This window comes from Candoia aspera, chromosome 1 (genome assembly GCF_035149785.1).
Source record: "Candoia aspera isolate rCanAsp1 chromosome 1, rCanAsp1.hap2, whole genome shotgun sequence".
NCBI lineage: Eukaryota > Metazoa > Chordata > Lepidosauria > Squamata > Boidae > Candoia > Candoia aspera.
In genome coordinates this window covers 320,559,468-320,575,261 of record NC_086153.1, presented here as the reverse complement: position 1 = coordinate 320,575,261, position 15,794 = coordinate 320,559,468, and the positions used below count along the sequence as shown (strand labels likewise).

The following is a 15,794-nucleotide window of genomic DNA, read 5'->3' as shown; positions in this document are numbered from 1 at the left end:
TTAAGAGCTCTGCCCAGCACCAGCTATCTTTATTGCACCATGACAATGAAACTACCCAGTGTAGTGGCCCTCACAGAACATAACACTGGGTACTTTAATGGAAGCAAGTGGTTGTGGATTCCCAGCCATCCTGTCCGCCACACCAGCCAGGGCATCTGCAGGGGGCACAAACGGTGGGTGTAACTGTGTGATTGAGGCCCCCCTTGCATCTTGATAGGCCCCCCAGCATCCACCTCTGCACCCAGTGTCAACTATTGATGGGAAAACCATCACCAGAATTCCCAACCAGCATTACCAAAGTGAAATACTAGTACTTCTAGATGGACATCAGGTTGAGGAAGACTGTTCTAGGGATTAGGATCCAAGTAAGTTTTTCTATACATGATCATGGTCATGGTCATAGGGAGCAGTGCATAATTTATAAATTATCTGGGTAACCTCCAGATGTACATATGTCTTCAATACCTAGAATTCCCCAGCCAGCATGGCTATCACTAAGAATTTAGGAGTTAGATTCCATCCACCTGGAGAGTACTCTTATTGGGGAAAGTTTAGTTAAAGATATTCGTATATTTTATATGCAGATCTTCCTCATCCCCTAAATTATTCTTGATCGTACTATGGAATGCAAGCACTTTTTACCTGTTCCTGAAGAAGGTGGTGTAATTGAGCCTGGGCTGTCATCTTCTGGCTCAGATACTGTCACTGTGGGGACTATTTCATGGCTTGGTTTGAGACCAGCTTCTTGTTTTTCAGGAGTTTTCTCCTTTGTTACAGGCGTCTCCACAGTTTTTATTTCAGTCAGTGTAATCTTGACTTGTGATGTTTCTGAGGGACTATACTGGTGGTCTGATAGAAAAGATGAGCCCTCTTTAGTCTCACGTTTTTCATCAAATGGTGTCCCTTTTGCTCCAGACATGTCCTCCAGGCCTTTATTAATCAAGCTGAGAGGGCCTACATCTCTCTTGGCTGTATCACAGTTCTCTTGGTATTTAATCTCTTCTGATCTACTGATGTCCATGTACTTATAGGTTTCTGATTTCATCTGCTCCACTGGATCAGCTAAAATTTTGTTGACATCAGTGGATTCTGCTGGAGTCATCTCTATTCCTGAATCAGAGCTAAACAAACCACAGGACTCAAAGACGGTCCCACCTTGGGCATGAATTCCCTCAGTGCTCTCTGAAGTAGTAACATGACTGTCCACCCTGGAAAGATTTCCGGTGAAATAAGAGGAATCCTGAGGAGCTGTATAGAGATCATCAGAAAACAGGGAGGTGTAAAGGGAGCCGTTGCCTCTGTCTGATGTCTTGGGACTACTATAATCATAGAGGTGAGAGGAAGCCATCCTTCCTAAAAAAGATACAGAAATAAAATTTAGTCCAGAAGAAAAGGCTGTTGTATGAAAGACTTGCTTCCATATCATCACATGCAAATCTTCTGTTTGGTGGTAGGTGGGTGGAACATTTTGTCTACAGGCATTTTATTTGAGAGTTTGGTGTAGCTACAAAGCTATGTTTAAGTGTTAGAGAGTGAGTGGGAATGTATACACATACACCCTTCAGCCACTTTACTAAGGCTCTTCTAGACAAACAGCTTTTCTGCTTCTCAATATCTCTGATTTTATTTTAAAGCACATCAGAAACTGATCCAGGGTATTTTGACTAGTTCCATCATCAGGATGCCAGGATCATGGGTTCACAGGCATGTTTGCAAGTCTAGCATCTGAAAGTAACTAACAACCAGTCAGGGTTTTGCAATCAGATCAATAAGATTTGCCTGCTCAGATCTTTGCCTAAGTACCCATAGGGGAAAAAAAAGAAGAAAAGAAAAGAAAATCAATTTCTAGCATTTATTTAGATCCCTTTATTCAAACTTTCCAGCCTGCTGCCAAAGCAAAATTCCAGATAGCAATGTCTCTTTCAGAACAGAAATTCCTTGCCCAGAGAAAAATAAGGGATAAGTATAAATGTAAAATATTTACAAGAGTCATGATATTATTTGATCACCAGCGGGCTCATCTTACACCAATACTAGGAGACACCTTTATCTGGTACAGTGCTCAATTTTTTAGAAATTTCTCCTCCTATAGAAAAACTCCCTTATTTATTTATTTAAAATTTCTATCACCGCCCATCTCTCCCGAAAAGGGGACTCTGGGCGGTTCCTCTGTTCCTCTTTTGTGAGAAGAACAAATTTTCCTTCAAAGTGGAACTTCCTTTTGAAAAAGTTACTTAACTGGACTTGTTGCACTCTACCATCTACTTCTGAACTCACTTATTGAAACTTCTCTGGAGTTGATGGAAACTTCCAGCCCCTAATCAGTATCTTCTCTGCGTGCATGTAGAGAAACCATGCAAAACATGGGAGAATGTCAGCCCTCCCAGGTAAACCACACAGGAAACACAACCAGATGAACTATTTCTACTTTTTTGCTAGGCTACATTAACAGAATCTTGCAAGATTGAAAGTACAAATCTCTCTCCATCCCTTTTTACCGCCTGATCAGCTAGGGCGGATCCTTTCTAAGTTTCTTTCTCTGCCTGTTATTCAGTTGTGGGCTCCTCCCCCTTTTATCTGATCATTCTCTAGGCAACATCTCCCCCTCCCCGCCCCATCTTCCAAGGTCATTCTCACATTCCATCACAGAAAAAGACAATAAAAAGGAGCACTAATACTGACCAGTTACTGATACAATAATCAGTCCCTAAACCAAAACAGATTGAATGCAGTGTATCGAGATTAATGCTTGCAAGAAGCTATTCCTCTAACACTCATAAACCTGAAGGTGAAATCTTCACTCATTGCTACATGGTGGTTTATTCAAGTAATGCCTCTTTCCTCCAATATTCCACAGGATTTAAATTCTTGAGGATGGTGTTTAGCAAATTATGGATGCCCTCCTGGGTGCAGTATCACTTGGACGAGGTAAAGCTTTTGCAAAACATCTGGTAACTAGTTCAATACAGTGACAGGGCTATAGAGGTTGCTGGCAGAACTGGGACAGGACCAAAGTCAGCCAATTATCTTTGTGTGCAGCCACCATTTCATCCAGTAGGCCAACATTCTTTCAAAGCCATATAATCATATATTTCAACTCTCTGTCCTGAAGGCTACTACTCTCCTTTCGGTTGCCATTCCTCTGGCTGCACCTCAATGCTACCTATCCTTCCCTAAAAAGGAATTACTACCACCCATTCAGATTTCCAGTTGTTAACAGCTACATAACATACCAAAGTGACAATGGGAACAGATAGCGTGTGCTCCACACCAGCCTCATCAAAATGGTGCAGCAGCAAGAGAGCCATGCAGACCATCTTCTAGTTCAGGGTGGAAGGACAGGATAGAGAGTGTAACAGAAAGAAAGACTACTGATTGCAAAGCATGATCTGCAGTAACCAAGTTGGGATTACTAGAAGCTGGAAACAAACAGCAGGACATAAGCTTCCCAAGAGACTTTTGACTTGCCTTTGTCTATCAGAAAAAGAATGCTGGGTGGGAGGGGGGAACCCACTGGCTTTTAGCCTAATGCAACAAGAATGTATATACTTAAAGCTTCTGGACTGCAAAATATTCTGTTTCCCTAGGGGAAATAACAGTATAGCCGTTAGATTGGCCCTTTGTGCTATCCTGAATCAGCAGGAGTCTGTAATTCCCTGCAATTAAACTTGATGCAGATCTGAGAGAAAATTCAGAAGCAATACCTCTGTATTCTGAATGAGATTCATGAGGCTATTTTGCTTCCTCGTGACCTCTCTTATTTATCTATTTGTTAGATTTATATTGGGTTTAAGCTTAAGAAAGCATAAGAGTGTGTAAATCATACAATATCCTTAATTTCACATGCTAGTAAAATAATACTTAGGATCCTCCAATGCAGATTAGAGTCCTACATAGAAAGGAGGATGCCAGATGTTTAAGCTGGCTTTAGAAAAGGTTGAGGAATAAGAGACATTATTGCTGATGTACACTGGATAATCAAGAAAGCCAAAGAATATTGAAAAGAACTCACTATGTGCTTCTTTGATCATAGAAAAGCCTTTGGTTGTGTTGATCATGTCAAGTTGTAGAATGTGCTTAGAAAAATGGGAGTCCTAGTGCATCTCATTGTGCTCATATGAAACCTATACACAGGTCAGAAAGCCATGGGCTGATGGAACATGGCCAAACAGACTGGTTCCAGGTTGGCAAAAGAGTGAAACAAGGCTGTAGACTCTTATTTATTCAACGTTTATGCTGTATATATATTGAGGGGACCTGGACTGGAAGAAGATGAGCATGTTTTTAAAACCGGAGAAGGAACCATCAACAACCTGTGCTATGCTGATGTCACTACAAGGATAGCTGAAAATGCAAATGACCTGCAAGCTCTAGTAATGAAAATCAAGGAGCACAGTGAAAAAAATGGGACTAAGATTAAATATAAAGTCAACTAAACTAATAATGAGAGCCAGTTTGGTGTAGTGGTTAAGGAATTCGGCGAGAAACCAGGAAACCATGAGTTCTAGTCCTGCCTTAGGCACAAAGCCAGCTGGATGACCTTGGGCCAGTCACTCTCTCTCAGCCCTAAGAAGAAGGCAATGACAAACCACTTCCGAAAATCTTGCCAAGAAAACTGCAGGGACTTGTCCAGGCAGTCTCCAAGAACTGGGCATGATTGAAAAAAGAAAAAAACTAATAACAACAGGTACAGTAACCAGCTCTAGAACTGACAATGAAACTATTGAAGTGGTGGATAGCTTCTGCCTTTTTTCCTAAAAAAGCAAATTGGCAACCAGTGTAGTTCATGAAGCAGGGGTATTACAAGGCATGCCCCTCACTGCCTGTGCTGCTGGATTTTGGACCAGTTGAAGTTTCCAGGTGAAGCTAATTTAGTGGTCTGCTAGAACCACTGAAATGGAGCAGAGCTAACACAGCTGAGAAGCTGGCACAGAAAAAGATTATTTTTAAAATAGCTTCAATGAGCATATCAGAGAAACACAAGTTATTGATCTTACACACTCAGCCCTCCCAAGCACAAAGAATCACACGCTTAGACAGATTAGGTTAAGATAAGTAAAAAAGAGTTTCTTACTGACTTTATTGTTGCTTCGGTTACATCCATATTGGTGGAAAAGATAAGGTTCCTTTGTTCTTCTTTTCTTTCTAAATACTTAGTTTTGCCCTAAACCCTCAGCCCTATTTTGCTGCCAAGGGCTGCGTGGAAGAAAGGGGCAGAATCCTTCATCAAGGCCCAAGCACATGGCCCTGATGAATGGAGAGTAGAGCAGCATGCTTACTTCTCCCTGGGTGGAAGAAGAACATAGAGAGAAAGAGGAAGTGGGAGTGGCAACAAACAGTTTCCTCAGAGTTGCATTGTAGGACAACTCAATTTACATGCTAATTCACATACTAATGAGGCATGCTGGATTTGCCAGGACTTCCAACACCAGGTGGTCTTCAAGCCCCATTTTGACTGCAGTAGTCATGCCATGAAGTGACTAGGGCATGAGTGACTGTCTGAAAGGCCCCCCAAACTGGAAAAAGTCAGAACGTAATCCTCATGCCATTGTCCACATTTAACTGGCTTGATAATCAGTCATGAGGCATTTTGTCAAATGCTATGTTGAAAGCAAGCTACTGTAACAAATACATGGAACACATACAGTCTTCTCCAGCAGCACTGAACCAAAATAGGAGCTGAGTAGATTTACCTTCTATTATCTGCTTGTGTTGCCATCTTCTGGTGGTGTATTTATTCTTTCCTTTCCCCCTCATTTTGAACATACCTAATGAAGTCATCTCTACAGTTCTGAAGATCCTCCACCAACAGTAGCTCATTCTGAACTTCAGCTTTCCTAATACCACCTCTAGAGTTCCACGCTACCTATATATGTTATTTTTTGGTGATCTGGAAACTGCTGTAGGCAGGCTTTGGGTCTGATCCAGCAAAGCTGTTATGATTCCTTTTCTATTATATTTCAGCTTCTTGTACCTACATTTGCTCATATCCATCCTTTCTGTATCCTCTTCAATTTCCCTTGTCTTCTACATTGATGATATTCTGTAGTCAGTTGCTTGAAATCAGGAATCTCTCCCACTCTGCTTATGAGTTTGTAAAGTGTTCTGTGCATTCATGGCTGTGTCAGTAACATTACCCAAAAAAAAAAAATCATTATCAGCATCAGCACCACCAACAAGAACCTGGCACCCTGACACAGCAGGAGTGTCTCATCTGCTTTGAGTAGGGCCTAAAATTAATTCCATCCTCAAGAGTTCACAGCCATATGCTCACCTGTCTTCACTAGTTACATCTGCTGTGAGAGCACATCTCAGAATGCTTGAACGATTACAATAACTTCACTCTACTTACCAAGTTAAGGGGAAAAAACAAAGTAAAATGATCTCATGTTGTTATATTCCAGTAGATGGCGCTCGTAGTATTGGTTCATGGGTTGAAAGAAAAGCAGTACAGATGCATACTTTCTCTGTGCCTAATTGAATTCTAACTGAAATCTTGTAGCCAATTAAAATGAAGAAGCCAGAGTAACAATTTAACTATCTAATGAGATATGTAAATAGGATAGGTATCACAACTGGATCTTGGTCTGAACTGTAGATTTTGCAGAAGAGAATGGAGTCCATGACATATTAATGGGCAAAAATTGTTGCTCTTGCAGACGATTTCCAAAGATATGGGGACTCTGAGTAGATTTAGGATGCAATCAGATTTCACATGGGAATCAGCAGATCAAGAATCTGCATATACTTCACAGAATTCAAGACAGACTGTAATACTACAAAAGGTAATACATAAATCTCCATGAACAAAGCACAAATACAAATAAGAGCCCAAATTAAAAATCAATATTAAGGCAGTCCTATCACCATTGGCACCCATACGCCCTACAACTCAAGATGGTCTTAACTGCCTCCTTATCAGAAGATATGATGTTGCAAAATATAGAAGCAGCCTCAGAAAGGGATTATTATCAGTACCTTGACCTCTTCCTATATTGTACAGGGTGAGACCCTCAACATCCTCTCCCTGAAAAGGGGATAATGGGAAATTGGAAGAGTACTCCTTTCCTCCACAACCTTTTTTCATAGCTAAAATTGCACAAAGCTACTCTTTGTGCTGCAAGGAAAAAAGCATTACATATGAAGCATTTCTCCTGTTTTGAAATCTCAGAGGATCAGAACATCCAACTTGGCTCTCAAATAGCCTTGGGGAGCAATAGCTTTTGTTTATTTTATATTACTTATTCTAAATATGTAACATCTTGGTTTTCAATTGAGAAAAATGTCTCAAGCAGCTTATAATAAAATGAGGAAACTATATTAAGAACTATAAAACAGTAGCCATGCAGCTTGAATTGACATAGCAACAAATACTGTGAGGTTTGCAAACTTAGCATCCTTTAAAAGCCTCCACCATGGTTGCAAGCAAGATGGCTAATCCCATTGTTTCCCAGTGCTCAAACCCATGGAAAACTGCTGTCTCATGGTCTCCACATGAGGAGCAGCCATCCAGAGCACATGTGGGCAATCTCCCATCCTCTCCTTATCCAGAGAGGTTCCAAGGGACCGGTCTACTTAATGGTTCCTTGGTCTTTGCCGTGGTTGTCAGCTCTGCTTTCGCAGAGCCGTCTTCAGTTTTCCATACATCCCCCGGAAGTCCTATATACAGTAAAAAGCATTCTAAAACAGAAATGTATAGTTTTGGTTGAACCCTCCTCCAGAGGGTCTATTTTATAAAATGTATAGTGCTTGATGAGAACTCCTTCCTGGCTGAAGGATGATGACGATTTTAATTCAATTCACCTAAAGAGCACAGCACTGGGAAAGAAAGCTATTGTAATTAGTAATTTCTTTGCCAAGACAGGTTTCCCATTATTATGTTTTACTGAAAGGAAGCCAGCTCTGACTTTAAGATAATCTTCTCAAAAGAGAAAATAAACACAACATACAGAAAAACAGCCAAGGACACCAACCAATGGATCATTGAATAAATCAACCCAGAGTTCTCACTCAAGGCACAAGTGACCAGGGTCAAATTATCCTACTTTAGATACTTTATGTAAAGACTTGGCTCTCTGCAGAAGCTCTAACACTAGGAAAGGTGGAAGGAAAGAGAAGAAGAGGATGACCAACAACAAGATGGACTGACTCAATTACAGTGGCCATGGGTGCACCATTAGAAAACATGAAGGACCAGGTTAGGGACTGTGATGGAATGTGAGGGTGACCTTGGAAGACAAGGGGAAAAAGATGCCGCCTATGGAACGATCAGATAAAAGAGAAAGACGCCTGCAACAGAGTGATAGCCACAGAAAGAAACTTAGTAAGGCCCCATCCTAACTACTCAGGAGGTAAAAAGGGAGGGCAGGAGATTTGTACTTCAGACTTGCAAGATCCTGTTAATGTAGCCTTGCAAAAAAGTAGAATTAGCTTATCTTGTCATGTTTCCTGTCTGGCTTACCTGGGAGAGCTGGCAGGGAAAGATCATCATGGAGAAAATCTATCTACTGTATATGGTTACTAAGAGTTGACCCTGATTTGTTGGTACTTAAACAATAAATCTATACACCCTCCTGCACAATGACCAACTTCCCCACATAACAAGCTAGATTGCCAATTCCAGCTGAGACCAATCTTAGAGAATTCCCTCTTCCAATAAATGTATTTTCCATGGGCATATACTGCATGTATATAGGTATATATACCAGTCGGAACCCACATTCAAAAAAAAAAAGAGTAGAACCCACACACACCAAAAGCTGATTAATAACTATTGGTTAAAGTTAAATTCTCTGTAAATAAAGCCTATTTATAAAATTTGTCTCACACATGTAAAAACCATTCTTATACACAGAAACATCAAAGTATACACACTTTTCTCTTCATCCAGCAGCATCAGCAAGGAAGAAGAAAAGACAGGCGATCAGGAGAGGGGTGCCCACATGAGAAAGGGAAAGAAAAAGAAATGAAGAAACAAAACCAGATAGAGAGGTAAATCAAGCGTAAAGGGAGGTTCCCAGTTAATCTTCAGACACTTCCTGCCTACCTGGCTGTTTCTGTCCTGTCAACAACAGTTGAACAAAATCTCACGTTCTCTTCTTTTTTCCCTCTTCCATTTAGCAATCAAGAGCTGACTATACAGTTGACTGTATCAAGTTGCAAACATTCATTGAGAAACAACTGCCACTGACTGCTCCTTAATCTACTGGTTTTACAAAGCCTCTAAGCCCCCAAATGTTTTGCTTTGCATATAATGCCAAATAATTCCACTTTGTAAAAAAAAAAAATTGCTACATAATTTAACAAGGTTTCAAATAAGCATCAATACATTCCATGAGTTTTGAGGTCCATTTGGACCCCTAATTCTCTGCTCTACTTACAGTAGTGCTATACTGCAACTGGAAGCTCTTCAGTGTACATCTCCTTGACTGTCCAAAACCGCAGTTACTGGTTCTCCAGCAGCTAAAATAATTCATCCAAATTTCTCCTCAGGTAAACTCTCCAGATGACCCAGTTAAACACGACAGCCCATGTATCTGAGAAACAACTGAAGGCTGGTTTCCCATGCCCAAAGAATAGGTCTCAATGCCATGGGCTAAAAATCTTAAAAGCTAGGGGGTGGGGGGAGGAAGAAAACTTGACTTCATCAAAAGAACGTCTCTTGAAAAGGAATAACTATGCAGGAGATAGAACAGCACCCAACGTGCTTCCCAAATCCTAGCAAATCTTAGTGCATGTGTCTTCTTTAGCAGACACTGCTCCCAATTCCTTAATCCTAAAAGCTGGAAGTATAAGCTACAAACTAGCACCGCATTTGCAAAGCTTTGCAAATAAAGCTCTTTTGCAGCTAACAACAGGAAAGTCACAGCTGTTGCATAACACAACCACTAAATAGCATTATAGCTTGTTGCTGTTTTTAAATTACAGTCACATTTCCCATGAGCTTTATGCAGACTTAGAAAAAAGATTATCACAATGATAATGAAGCAGGATCCACAGACAAATATGACCTAACCTATCTGTCAAACAGGCATGGGGAGAAGCCCAAGAGGTGGGAGTGACTTAGCAATTCTGAAAAATAGCATAATGTAAGATATTTGTCATCTCAGCAGCTGGGGCACTGCAAGTCCCAAGGACATTTTATGTCACTAAAAGTTCTTTTCCAGAAACAGTCTGAAAAAATGTTGACTGTTTCTCTTTTATTTGCAAGCAGCAATGAAAATAAATTGTTTGCCAGTATTGCCATAAAAATCCATCAAATCAAGTGGCCTGTTAGAAACTGTCTGCCTTCATAAGAAAATGGTTTACAGCTTTCCTATTGATGAAAGCAAATAAAAGATGAATCTATGACATATACAACAACCATCATTCTTCCCTTCTAGGACATCCTGGATATTATAGTTTTCTTAGGACTGGAAAATTCTAAGGGAAAACATTCAGTGTCTTCATCAAATTCTAGGTTCAAGTATAATTCCTATGGGAAAGCTATACCAGGTAAATTAGAATAAAGCTATTAGCTTTATAGTATGAAGTGCAGACAAAAACAGTCTCCATGGTTTTCTGAAGAAAAATGCTCTAATTTGTTTGTACCCAGCTGTTCTCTGAAAGCTAGAATCAACATTCAGAACTATCACACCAATTAGCTGGTATCAGAAATTTTACTACCAGAAGCACTGGGCTAAATCTGACTCTAGTGAGGATGAAATCAATGGTTCCCAAGCTAGAGAGAAGTGTAGTGTAAACACAGTTCAGTTGGCACCCAAGGCCATCAGGATAATGGCCATTTGCTTGGAACAGTGCCCTTGTTAGAAAACATTCACAGCAGGCTGTGACCCTCAGGGCAACAGGGGGGAAGAATCAGTCAGGAATCTGTGATCCAGTAAACCAAATTGTTTATGTTCACTGGCCATATCTCAAAGATAGTGTAGCTGACCAAGTAGGAAGAGATAAATAACAAGAAGGTCACCCAGATGGATTTATCAAAAACATTCCAACCCATGCGGTAAGTTACACCGTGTCTGCCCTTTTCTTTGTCTTGTCTTTGCAGTGTAGTATGCCAAGGGTATATAGGAAGGAGTATTAGGTATGTTCATGGCCTTGAGTTATTTATAAAAATAATAAAGGTGGGATAGAAAAATAAATAAATAAATAAATAAATAAAATATAAGCTGTGGTTCTGCCTTTGCTCAGGGCTCCCCAACAAGCTGCCAATGCTTTGCTCAGAGCTCAGTGTACACTTTTATTGCTTTCCTGCTTATAAAATTCTGTTGTATCTTCAAAACAATTTGGTTGCTTTAGGTGAGCCAGGTTTTGGTCACAACAGTGCATACATATGCAATATTTGTGACAAAGCAGCACTTACCTTTCATGGAAGATCTTAAAAAAGGTATAAGTTATTTATTAATGGTTTTTACTGGAGCCTTTAATTTTCATAAGCATGTATTATTAAACTAGGTCAGGGACAACAACTTATCATCATGCCTGAAAATCAGATGGAATATGACACATTCTTAACTACACGAAAATACAACGTTTCAATTGGCAATGAAGAAGATATTGTTACTGTCATTGATGATGGTAATGAGAACAATTGCCCATCCTGAAAAACAAACTATAGGAGTTTTTGACTTTAAGAAATGCGAATACAAGACTAAAATATTAGATGAAAGGGAAGTATCAAGATGGTAGAATGCTCATCAACGTGAATTAAACCCAGATTTTAGTCTCTGTACCTGAAAAAGACCCCTGCAAAATGACGTATTATAACATCCATGAATAAAGTATTAAGATAATTTCCTTTTCTGTACTTCAGTCTTTCTGCAAAACTTGAAGTAATCTGAGAAACCTCTGGGGAGGTTGTAGAAAAAGGATTGAAAGCAGAGAAAAAAGGAGAGTAGAAACCACAGGTGTCAGGCAAGGTAGGAAAACATTTTCCAAGAAATCTAGACAGAACTATGTCTCATTGATTTCAGTGAGGTCTAATCCCTTAAAGAATAGCAGTTGGCAGCCTAAAACACTAAGTAGTATTGCTAAGCTCTCTAGTCACTACTCAGAGGCAAAAGAGATATATGGATAGAATACTGGCTATAGCAATGAAGTTAACGAGAATCTGGCCCATTATCCTTCCCTCCAAAAGTGCTTCTTGCAAAGTAGAAACTTAACATACTACAAACCAGTGTTTCTCAACCTCAGCAACTTTAAGGTATGTTCTTCGACCTCCCAGTATTCCCCAGCCAGCACGCTGATTGAGGAATTCTGGAAGTTGAAGTCTACACATTTTAAAGTTGCTGAGGTTGAGAAACACTGCTACAAACCAAAACCAAATGCTGCTGAATGCCTGCTTGTCATTAGATTTCTAGACACTGGCTAGGTCGTCATTATATCATAGAAAGTTTATTGAATCTTCTGAACTTCCCAGGGACAAAAATGCCCTTTAAATGTTCTTTGGAGGAATCTGCATACAGTATTCATGACTGGCTTCCGCATGACTGGGGCCAGCATTTAAATTAAGGGCGGGTGAGCAGGAACTTGAAGCTCCACTGAAAGAAGATGCATGAATTCTGGCAACACCCCAACATCATACACAGTATAACTTTATCAGGAGCAGGTGACAGGTTTAATGGTTAGGGGCAATGGGAGCTGTGGCCCAACAACATCTAGAAAGCCACAAATTGCTTGCATTGTCAGAAGCCTCAGCAGGGCCACATGGCAAAGACAATACAGTACTTTACCACCACCACCACCGCCACCACCAAAAAAAGGCAAACTATCAAAATCTGAGAAACTCTGGATCATCCTTCCTCACTTGGTGCCATTTTAGCTAGGGAATAATGGAGCTGGCTAAATACAGCTGAGGGTGCCACGCTGGGAAAAGCTGCTCTGGACTTTGTGAAGGAACTGATGAGATGGTTTAGAAGGGAAGAAAGCATTTACACACAGCCTGAGAACACAGGGAACTGCATATTCCACTGGTGCTGGAGAGGAATAGGAAGGTATCAACATCTCCCGCTGTACTAATAGAGGAGGAGTAGGGAAGATTGACAGGCAGAATTTCATGCAGTGCATTACTAGTGACTTCATTCTCCGTTACAGATGATCGACTCATGGATGACATACCATCTGCCAGCCTTTTCTGGCATTGGATGTATAGCGTGAGTACCTGAGAGGGGCTACAGCTACTGCCATTCTCTCACCAGTGTCCCCAGCCGCACAAAAGGACGGGTCACCACCAGGTTCAAAAAGAGATAATCAAAAGCCCAGGGACCTGAGAGCATATATCCCAAGGGTTGATGTAAGTAGGGCAAAACAGACCGTCAGCTGGAAATCACTGATCGTAGGAAGGGAAAGAAATGAAAAATGAAACTCTTAAGAATGAAGTGGAGTGGGGAAGCAATTTGGAAGTCTCTGCAGAAAGACAGAAGACAGGCGAGAGACAATGTGTCTGAAGGAGCTTCAAAGGGAAAGAGTTGTACAACTGAAGGAGGTGGTGAGTCCTCCACATTAATTTAAATATTAGCTGCAGAATTTAATTTTTGAGAGCTTTGGTTCCTATATCTCAATATTTTTTTCTATACATACAGTACAGGAGAATGAAATGGCAAAATACACTGTGCCATTGCAAGTAAGACTATCCTTATTTTGCTACTTTACCAACCAATTTATAAATGCCTTCAAGACTTGAATACCGCATAAAGCAGGTTATGCAGTCTATGTCATTGGCCTCTTTACAATATTGTTACAACCTTACATCCCTAGTGTCAGACACGACTAAACGGGGACCTTTACCTTTTACCTTTAGGATGTAACAAGACACTACTGAGAATGGACTACTTGTGGGTACCAACTCTACCCCAACACCTCTCTTGGGGTATAAGAGACTCTCTGCTCCCCCTGATGTTTTAAAAGATTATTCTACTAAGCATAAACAAAGATGAAACTAGAATGCTGGAAAGCACCCGTCTCTACACTGAATTTGCAACACTATCTGTCGACCCCACAAAGATTGCAACAGAGCATCCTAGATGACTAGTCAACCTTCAGTAAATGGGTATTTTATACAGTTAATGCCAGTCTCATTCAGAACAGGCAAGTCCCCCATGTCAGGTGAACGCCCCCAATACACCATCTGTCAAAATTCAAGATGTGTCCCTGGCCCCCAAATTTTTATCTGTTCCATCTTTTTTCTCTTACCTAAATGGGAAAAAAGTCTCTATGAGTAATAAGCAGCAGGAGGATTAGAGTTAGCACATCTGGGCTGCATGAAGCTGCATGACTACTAGTTAATAGTAAATAGAATGGCTAAAATGTGCATTAGAACAGGACTAGTTTTTCCGAATGCAAAACAAACCATGTGGAAGAGTGTCAAGCACAAAACTGACTGCAACACAGCACCAATTGGCCCACTACAGGATGTGAGAAGGCAATTAAGACATGAACCAGTTGGCAACTATTTCTGGCCTAGATGCTAAATCTACCATGGCCCCTTGGGATTCCTATTTTCATACTGCTCAGCACTACACTGCATCAGAGTTATCTAAATAAGCTGTATAGTTAAAATTTGTGCCAGCAAAGAAAGTTACTTGCATTTTTTTCCTATCAGGACTCATTCACTTTTGATGAATGATAATTTACTTAAGAAAAATATTCACAAAAGGAGAACGTTTCAGTAAATTTCTCATGGATGATGCGGTGTTTTTGTACTTATTTAGTTATAAAATGGCCAAAATAGGTGTGTGAATGTCCTGTTTTTTACTCCTAGAGAATTCCAATTCTCCAGTTGTCTATAGCTTCCAAGCTTTAATTAAATACCAAGAAAGGGCACAACATGGGAAAATTCCACTTATTGGGCTTTTTCAATAATGAAGCTGCTTCACCTCTAAGCCAGCCTGTTGTTCAGAAAATATTGTTTCTTCTTGCCTTGGAGATATTCGCAGAAATCACCCACTCAGATTTGGTTGGAGAATTTTGAAAAACCACTTGTGCCCAACTCCATTTAAATGCAAATCACCAGCTGGCTACTAATATCATTCCAGAAGAAGCTTGTAATTCACAGTCCATTTAAATAAAAATGAATTGGGTACAATAGCAGTACTATCAGGCCACGTATCAGTCTATTGGTGATAACTACACCTTTTTATTTTCTTTTTAGGGGAAAAAACCACAGAGTAAGGTTTCTTTTAGTTAAAAAATATGGAAGTTGAGTGGGCCCTCAACTATTTATAGTCCTAGATGCAATGATGGGTTTTGGCAAATTCAGTTGGATGACAGGAGTTCACAGCTGTGTATTTTTAATAGACCTTTTGGAAGGTGCTAATATGCCTCTAACACTTTGTATATTGTTTACATTATAAAAACATTGTACAATTCTCTTCTCAGTTTGAGTTCCTTTTCTTTCCCCATAACTAACAGAAATAGAACTACTAATGTAAAATAAGCAGATGCAAGTGGAATCTCTAATGCAGGATTTCTCAGCCAGGGTTCTGTGGAACCCTAGGGTTCCGTGAGAGGTCACTAGGGGTTCCCTAGAAGATCACAATTTATTTAAAAAATTATTTCAATTTTGGGCAACTTCATATTAAAGCAGTAAGTTCCCCAAGGACTGAAGAATATTTCAAGGGTTCCTCCAGGTCAGAAGGTTGAGAAAGGCTGCTCTAATGAAATGTGGCTTCTCAGGGTGAAAGTTAATGCTTTTCTAGGATCCCTCATTCTGTACTCCCTCTGCAGTTTTTTTGCCTGGGGGTCAATAAACATGCACAGTCCTTATTGGATTATTTTTTTTAATTCCCTTCCTTTAT

The 15,794-nt window shown here is 40.2% G+C and overlaps 2 protein-coding genes across 3 annotated transcripts in view; one reads left to right on the top strand and one right to left on the bottom strand.

Annotated features, from left to right (window-relative positions):
* Positions 1-15,794, top strand: part of JKAMP (JNK1/MAPK8 associated membrane protein) — a 288,079-nt gene that overhangs the window by 131,620 nt on the left and 140,665 nt on the right. The window lies entirely within an intron of this gene.
* RTN1 (reticulon 1) overlaps positions 1-15,794 on the bottom strand; it is a 124,132-nt gene that overhangs the window by 55,425 nt on the left and 52,913 nt on the right. The window contains exon 2 of one of the 2 annotated variants that reach the window (XM_063290462.1): positions 643-1,353. The exons of the other annotated variant lie outside the window; for it this stretch is intronic. Within the exon in view, the coding sequence (XP_063146532.1) occupies positions 643-1,353 (711 nt within the window). The remainder of the gene's footprint in view (positions 1-642; positions 1,354-15,794) is intronic. 2 annotated transcript variants of the gene reach the window in all.